This window comes from Montipora capricornis, chromosome 13 (assembly GCF_036669925.1).
Source record: "Montipora capricornis isolate CH-2021 chromosome 13, ASM3666992v2, whole genome shotgun sequence".
Lineage (NCBI taxonomy): Eukaryota > Metazoa > Cnidaria > Anthozoa > Scleractinia > Acroporidae > Montipora > Montipora capricornis.
Window position 1 is genome coordinate 34,118,082 of NC_090895.1, and position 8,120 is coordinate 34,126,201.

Genomic DNA, 8,120 nt, shown 5'->3' on the forward strand with positions numbered 1-8,120 from the left:
GTTAATCTCTCTAAAAAGAACATTTTTCAAAATAAAAAGAAAACCATGCTTGGCTGGATGCAAAAACGAATACAAATTCAATCAATCAATCAATTTATTAATAGATAAACAACAACAACTGTACAATATTTGTTACCCACAGTTAGCATAGCTATTCGAGGTGGGTAACAATTAACGATAAATTTTGATTTTCACAATCATTTACCAAGACTTATTAAAATTGAATTAAAATTAATTAATTATTTTAATTAATTGAAATTATTGACAATATAGTTGTGACAGTGAGAGCAACAATAAACAGTAATGATAAACAAGTAAGCTAGATCAGTAAAGAAAAAAGACGAGAAGAAGTAATCGCCCTAATATCAACATAGACCTCCTCAATCTCTAAAACCTTTAAGAGTAATTTGCGCAATTTTTGCTTAAAAAGTGCTTTACTCAACTTGCGTAGCTTAGGAGGAATTTTGTTCCAAATTCTTGTCCCAGTTCTTGAAAAGGACAATAACTGTTGATTAGTTCTAGATACGTGAAAATTACCAACAGTTGAAAATCTGGTATAATGAGAGTGTATAAAGTCAGAACGAATGAAAAGATCAGTAATTTTGGAGGAAGCGCAATGGTTAGCAACGTCATGCACGAGGATAGCTATATACTTAAAGAAAAGTAAATGCAAAGGTAATATGCTGGAGCTTAGAAACTGAGGAATTGCATGAGCTGTGCAGTCAGAGAAGTATATTAAACGGAGAGCTCTTTTTTGCAGAATAAGTACTTTGATCAGATAACAATTAGCAGCTTGGCCCCAGGCGGTAAGACCATAAGAAATATATGGCTCAATTAACGATCGATAAATTCTTATAAGAGTATTTGTAGGTACAAAATGCCTGAGCCTCGCAATAATACCAACACCTTTGCTTATTTTGGATGAAATGAAATGTGATCTATGTGATATCTCCACGAGAGATTACTATCTATGAGAACACCTAAATGTTCACATAGTTTTTACTGTTTAAATACCCAAATTGTGTAGCACGTAGACAAATTTAGACTTTTCTTTTTATTGGTCACGTGACCATGGGCGTGGCATGTTGTCGTCATATTTGTGGTCATTGGTTCACAAAAGTTGGAAACTGACCAAAATAATGCCAAATTCTCTCAAATTACTTAATCATGACATCCTTAGCAACGCACCCCAAAAAATACGTCAGTAGGCCCTTAAAGGCTGCGAGAAGACCTTGCCATACCATACCATATAAGTTTACTGAAGGACACTGAAGGTTACGTACCTTTTATTAATAATTGTTAATCCTGTATTCATCCAGCGAGCGGCTGGCATAGCACGAAAGGATGTCGAAACAGCGTACTAATCTATCTCTTCCCATAATTTACTTGCATAAGTTACATATGTCTACTCGTAAGATTTCGGGGAAAAGTTGAAATAAAATCGTCCCCGGGTGGGCTTGAACCACCAACCTTTCGGTTAACAGCCGAACGCGCTAACCGATTGCGCCACGGAGACACTTTTCAGCTTCAGGTTGTAAAGTAAAATTTTAAACATATCGGCAAAAGTCATGCAGTCACAGGTACGAAACTCGAACTACATCATGATTCAATGCAGATGTCTAAAACCAGTTTCGAAAGGAAATACTTTAACAAGTTTAGTCCATATCCTTATTCATCCGCACTGTGGGACAGTGGGGAACTAGGGGAGATTTAAGCATTTTGGTCAGCGGATAAAGCTGCAAACACTATGTAGCTCGTGTAATGATCATGAATATGTCGTAATTTGCGGCAAATTCAAAATGGCTTTTTTCTGAAGAGAGAATTGTCTTTTTTTAAGTCAAGGATCAAGACCTTCTTATCATGGATTCTGAGAGTATACGATTGCCTCCAAAGCCCTTTTACCAATACCCAACCGCTCTGTTTAAAAGTACTCAATTGGATCTCACTCCAGAGAAGAAATCGACGAAGTCAACAACGAAGCGACCTATCATTCAGCAAAACAGATTCAAGATTCCGACAGACATCTCAGAAAATCCTCCGGATGAAAAAAAAAAGACTTTCGCATGGTAAGCAATCGTTGCTTTACAAAAATCAAGCAATGATTGGCTGCGTTTTGCAAGCTTTAGTCACTGTTGTCGTTTGAAATTGAATGTTCAATGGTACTCTGTTGACTATGTTTAACCATGGGTCGTTCCATTTTTTATCCGATGGCTGAAATCCATACCCTCAATTATTTGTCGTCACCCTTTTAAAAATGAAATCTGAAGGGTTGATATGTTGTCGGCGCCTTTGAAAAATGTCTGGGGATCCAAATTTTGTTGGCATCTTTGAAGAAAAAAACAAAAAACGCGCCATACTTAGCGGGGAAGTGGGGGGGGGGGGGGGGGGGTGCGGATGAAAAAATGGAACGACCGAATGGGCACTACAGGTTAAAATATTATTTTGTTTCGTTTAGGATCTTAGCTGTGTAATCGAATTGGAGCAAAAAAATGTCAACCCAGAATTTTGCTTGTAACCTGACATGAGATGTTTTAGGTTGGTCTCGGGTTCCATGAACTTTTGAGGCATATGACAGACTGCCTACAAATTATGCTAATGAGCAGTTCAAATAGTGCTGATAAACAGTTTTTTAAGTCTTAACACCCATTTTAAAACTGTTAGCTTTCAATAACTGTGATTTATGGTTAGTCTGCAGTCTGCAAGTGTCTGACACCACAACTTTTGCCGCAGGCTAGAAATCCAATTTGTCCCAATATGTATTTGGGCATAAGAATATGATGAGAAAGAATCCCTAAACATTCCAACCTCTAAACCCCTAAATGCGGTACAATCCCGGACAAATCCCACCAATTTTGCATTTAAGCTAAGAGCCTGTGACCATGTGTCTGCTTTTGTCATGCTGCTCTACTTCATGTAGCCCTTGCAAAATGTGTATAAATTGCGAGAGAATGGAAAATTACCAAAAAATATATGCGTGCTATGAAAACTAAATTGATCAAAGACAAAATTGGCAATTACTTCAGATATCATATTAATTAATATCATATGTACTGAAGCAAATGAAATTCATTCATACATGTATTTATCATGTGAGCCATAATGATATTGAAAAATAAGAGCTTTCAAAATATTATGGAAAACGGGACAGCTGGACAACCTAGTCTATTAACTGGGACAGTTCCTGGTATAATGGGATGGTTGGAATGTTTGAAAAAAGAGAGGAAAAAAGAGCCAGAACTTGGTGTATCATGGTATTAGGTGAAGACTTAAAAAAAAAAATATGTGCGGAGCGAGAATCTAAGTGGTGTAGTACATGGAGAAAAAGCTTGCCACAGGATTCGCAAGGATAAACTCATACTGTTCTCACAACTGGCTCCTGTTCATTAAAGCACTTCATTGTGAGTGGTTTCAGTGTAAACATATACAACCCTAGTTTTGTTTTGTTTTTTAGCCTGGCTCAACCATCTATGAACTCCACTAACCAAATGGGCAGAAAGCTGGCTGTTCTTCAAAGGGAGAAATTTGATGCAGCTGCTGCAATAGCTGAAGAGCTTGAACAGTCTGAAATTGTCAGAACAAACCTTGGAGAAAAAGTTGCCCAAGCTGTGAACGTAAAGAAGGGTAGTCGCATTTACTCTGATTTGGTCCCTCTTGATGTTGACGATAAACATGTACTTGCAGAGTGCACACATGCGAAAGCAAGAAGTGCCTTTAAGACCATCAAGTCTCAATCACAGGAACCAGATATTATGGCATTTTTCTCTGAGGAGTTTGAGACACAAGCGGCTCACTTCGATTGCGAAGAGTTCTATAAGGAGGAGCCATTGCCTAAACCAACACCAGCTTCACCAACTCATGTATTTGACCTGTATCGGCACCTTCAATGCTGGCAAGAATGATTTACAGAGACATTTGATACTTTTTCTAATATGAATGATAAACTAGGGTTAGACACTAAACAACTAACAACTTGACCTAAAGCTCTTTATCCAGTTTGCATGTACATTCAAAAAACAGAAACATTGGTGGTGAGAGACCCTTGAGTAGAAGATCTGGCCTTGCCAGATGTGTGGAAAGTGTTTCAAGAGTACAAAGACAAAAAAATACGAAAAGAATGCCTGATCACAGGTTACAGCACAAAGTGCAAAATTCAGCCAATTGTGGATGTATTTCATAGAACAGGAATAAGGGGCTATTTGCTTTGTTTAATTGTTACTACAATGGTAAGTCTTAAGACAGCAACAAAGCAGACTACACTCTGTTCATTTGCAGGAGGTTCTTAAGGAATGCAAAAGTTTGAAAACAAGAGATGCATTGCACAAGCGTGGCAGAGTCAAAACATTTAATGGTTAATAAGCCCCCCACCCCCCTACCAAAGGAAAAAAAACCAGTGCAATCTCTTAGTTACTTCAGGGTCTCTTTAAGGCCAAATATTTCCTTCAAAATTGTTGAACAGAACAGTCAGATGCACAAAACCAAATGCTGAACCTCCCAGGATGTCAAAATGGTTTCAACATGCTGCATTTAAAAGGGCTTCATGTATGTCATGCTATTTTAGGGTGTTCTGGGGATATCTTTAGTTAATCACCAGTTTAAAACTCTAAAATGGTGATGGGAATTCCTTTACTGATAAAATTATAGTTACATCACAAACAAGATGATTTGGAGCAAAAAAGGACCTTTATCCAGGCGGTTTGCCATAAACTTCAAATACATTGGACTGACATTTCCCAATGAATGAAGGGGTAGTTTCTAAAGAAACTGTGGTGCTGCGTCGGTGGGGAAGTAGTATACAAAAATTTGGTTTATCAACGGAGTTGATAATGTAAATTGACCACCGTACAGAGATTCTAAAAGAGATTCTAAAAGAGATTCTAAAATTCTCTGTACGGTGGTCAATTTACATTATCAACTCTGTTGATAAACCAAATTTTTGTATGACATTTCCCAAGTCTACCCAAATGCAAGCCGTTTCAATCACGTCCATCCATGCTCCTCTTCCCTTATGCTGTATTTCTCTGATGCTGTTCAACAGTTTCAAGTGTTCAAGTGGTTATTGTAATGTTTCATTCTACTTGTGGGGCATTTTGGGTGTCATGAAATTACATCATTTTGCATGACACAGCCCTTTTGTGTTGAGTTATTGAAAACACTTTGACCGCGCCTGTTAGTTGAAGTGCAGATATTTTTTATGGTAATGAAACTACCTATTTTAGACTAAAAGGACCCAGGGCGTTCTAGTAAGAGGTGAGTCTTGAATTTTTGGCTGTTTTTCGATTTTTCTCAAAATCAGCTGAGATTTTGCAAGTGGCCTGGAATTGATCTTGAGAACGTTACCTTGTGATTTTTCCCCTGATTAGAGCTTCATTTTCGAGAAATAAGCTATGCCTTTGAAATGGAAAACAAAGGGTTTCTTTTGTTTTCGGTTTGAAGAAAATTTCTTTTGCTTTCTTGAAACCATGGACTCAGTACAAACAAGGAACTCAGAACTCCTTTTGGTATAGAAATACTTTTAATTATTTTGATGCCATCACCTCCTCGTGTTGGCAAACCAACCAAGTCATCACTTCCAATAATGAATTTATAATGGTTTATTGGTCCAAGTGTTTCTCAGTTGCAAAGAATGCAACACAACTGACTTCAATGAGGAAAGGGAAGGAGATAGTTCCAGAAAAATGTCACTTTCTGCAAGAGTTACCAACTTTAAAATAGCATTTTGCTTAGTCATTAGCAAACGGACAGCAACCAAGATGAGCTCTTCAGTTATCAAAGATGCATAAGTGTTGAAGAGGGTATTTCCAATTTATGTATGAAAATATTTTAACCATGAAAAATGCACCAAAGGACAATGCTTGCTTAACTTGTTCTACACGCGAAATAATTTACAGTTGTAGAAATGCATACGTATGACAAGCGTATTTGGATGCAAGTCCGAAGTGAAAATGTAATCAATATTTACAAAGTCAGTAATTTACATGTATCAAAACATTAACAGCAAACTGGGCTCTTCAAATTAAGCCCATTACTCTCTGTTATCTTTTTTTCTTTGCAAGCTTAGCATCAGTTGAATCTGGTGAAAGTCTTTGCTGTAGGGTTTCAAGATGTGATGATAATCTCTCAATCAATGCTTTCTTTTTAAAGAGTTCTGCTTCTTCAATGATTTCTTGTACTGCAGCACTTTGGACTTCAAGAGATCCTTTCAAGTTGGTGATGCGATTAAGGACAACATCGTCACCTTAAAAGCAAAATTTTGCACTATATTTGAGTTTTTTCTTTCTAAAAAATGCAGTTGAATATTATCACATTATGAGTATAAATACACAGGTGATTATACAAAATTGCGCGCTCTCATTGGCTCGCTATCTCGGATTATCAGCCGATAATCACCTCGACGGACAAAATGGCTGCCAGTAGTCGTTTTGCCAATAATCACCAATAATCACCTCGCCTTCGGCGAATAATTGTTAATTATCCTTGGCCTGCATGCGACGTCATCGATGGCCACGTTGGTGCCATCATGGTCTTGTTTGAATAATTATGATTTGTTTATGCACTAAACAATAGCGAAAAAGTCTTTTGGGAATTTGGCGCTATTATTATGCAAAACGCAAGCAACATTTTGCTTTTGTTTTGTACATCAACATGGCCATCTCATCATGTGAGTGCAAACCAAGAATTTAGGGGTTTAGGCACAATCTTGTCTCTAAAATTTGAAAGGAAACAAATATAATAATTTGACTGAAATAATAATTTCTACACTATTTTCTCAATTAAATGCCCTGACACTTATGGTGAAATCCACGTTTGCACAGAGCTGACATTCAATCATTGTCTGGGGTTTATTATCAAAGTGTTTATATGCGTTGCAAACGTCAGCCAACGTGATTCACTGACACATCACTGACATACAACTGCTGTGTTGGCTGACAAGTAAAAACATACAAATATCCCCTAGGAAGAGCAACAAATCTACTGAATGGGTAGGGGGTAGGGACTTCAACACAGTCTAAACTTCAAGGAGCATACCATACTAGTATATTGCAGCAGTGCTATTCAGTAGAGTATACTTACTTGTTACCCTAACTGCAAATAAATCCCTGTGATGTTTGTTTCAAACTGGTATCTAATTGGGGTCCACATTTTTAATGAGGGAATACTGTAATTTCAATTTATCCTTAGCTGAGATCTTCTAGCAAGGTGATTATCATGCCTGAACAATTATTATCATCATTATTATTAGATATTTTGGGCCAAATTTAGGGTGAAAAAACAAGTACATGTATCTTCAAAACAAAGACCTTTTTCTTTCCAACCTTACAGTGAATCTTTAAGACCACCTTTCTAGAATAAGAATACCCTACCTTCACACATGGCTCTTTGAACCCTAGAGGATTAACAATAAACACCAGTACTGTCAACTTACTTTTTTCTGGTTGTCTTATGTCTCTGAATACCAGATTTTTTATTAACCTATTTTCTTCCCAAGCTTCTCGTAATAGCTGTTTTTTCAGAGATCTTGGTGACAATCCCTCTGCTCTTCCTTTTGTAAGGCCATCTAAAAGTGGCTCCTTGGTTTCAGAGTTTGTCAATTTATCTTTACCCACGGAATTGTCATGGGAATTCACAACAGGAACTCCTTGACCTGAGAATGTTTTACTCTGAGAAGTTACCGCTTCTTTAAGGATTGAGGATACAAAGTCATTCTTAGCCAACGCATTGCCATCACTTTTTGCAGCTGATTGTTGTTTGCAGTTTGCCTTCCCTTTGTTGTGTATTCTCTGCTGGAGCTTTGCAAGTTGTGGTTTAATAAGACCTTTTGATGCTTTGAGCATCTTGTTTGCACCTTCGCTTCCCTCATTGTTTTTTCGTTTTATTCCATGGCCTGAAAAGACACTGTTTATTTTGCCATCTTGTAACATCACATTTTTGTCAGGTGGTACTTTGTTGTTGAGAGGCAAAGGAAGAGGGCTTCCCCCATTTTGGTTTGTTTTGTTGGGCCACCGTACTGGTGGGGTCTCTTGCTGCCTCTTCTTATCCCTTGGAGAACCAGGTCTGTTGGCTATTAGAGGTCTTTTACCAGACCGTGGACCTGCCATTGCTTCATTCACATCTGCCTCATC

The 8,120-nt window shown here is 37.6% G+C and overlaps 2 protein-coding genes and 1 non-coding gene across 3 annotated transcripts in view; 1 reads left to right on the forward strand and 2 right to left on the reverse strand.

The window, feature by feature from the left end:
• The first annotated feature begins 504 nt into the window (after nt 1–504).
• Nucleotides 505–4,112, forward strand: LOC138028380 (protein phosphatase 1 regulatory subunit 35-like). Its single transcript, XM_068875903.1, has 3 exons — nt 505–675; nt 1,838–2,066; nt 3,452–4,112. Exons 1-3 carry the CDS (start codon nt 585–587, stop codon nt 3,897–3,899), a joined length of 768 nt encoding a protein of 255 aa, XP_068732004.1. The 5' UTR covers nt 505–584; the 3' UTR covers nt 3,900–4,112.
• On the reverse strand, nt 1,443–1,516 carry Trnan-guu (transfer RNA asparagine (anticodon GUU)). Its single transcript has one exon. It is a non-coding gene; the product is annotated as a tRNA-Asn (tRNA).
• Nucleotides 4,113–5,493: 1,381 nt separating the features above from the next.
• Nucleotides 5,494–8,120, reverse strand: part of LOC138028377 (integrator complex subunit 6-like) — a 23,684-nt gene continuing 21,057 nt past the window's right edge. The window contains exons 18-19 of the mRNA XM_068875894.1: nt 7,424–8,120; nt 5,494–6,235 (exon numbers count right to left, since the gene is read on the reverse strand). The exon at nt 7,424–8,120 is cut by the window's right edge and continues 12 nt beyond it. Coding sequence (XP_068731995.1) covers nt 6,033–6,235; nt 7,424–8,120 — 900 coding nt within the window. The 3' untranslated portion in view covers nt 5,494–6,032. The remainder of the gene's footprint in view (nt 6,236–7,423) is intronic.

What these genes read in the sequence shown, in the direction of transcription:
- LOC138028380 (XM_068875903.1), top strand. Translation starts at nt 585, where the DNA reads ATGAAAAGATCAGTAATTTTGGAGGAAGCGCAATGGTTAGCAACGTCA. An exon ending in AAAGAAAAGTAAATGCAAAG is followed by an intron (nt 676 to 1,837) that starts GTAATATGCTGG and finishes TCTTTTTTTAAG; the next exon opens with TCAAGGATCAAGACCTTCTT. An exon ending in AAAAAAAAGACTTTCGCATG is followed by an intron (nt 2,067 to 3,451) that starts GTAAGCAATCGT and finishes TTTGTTTTTTAG; the next exon opens with CCTGGCTCAACCATCTATGA.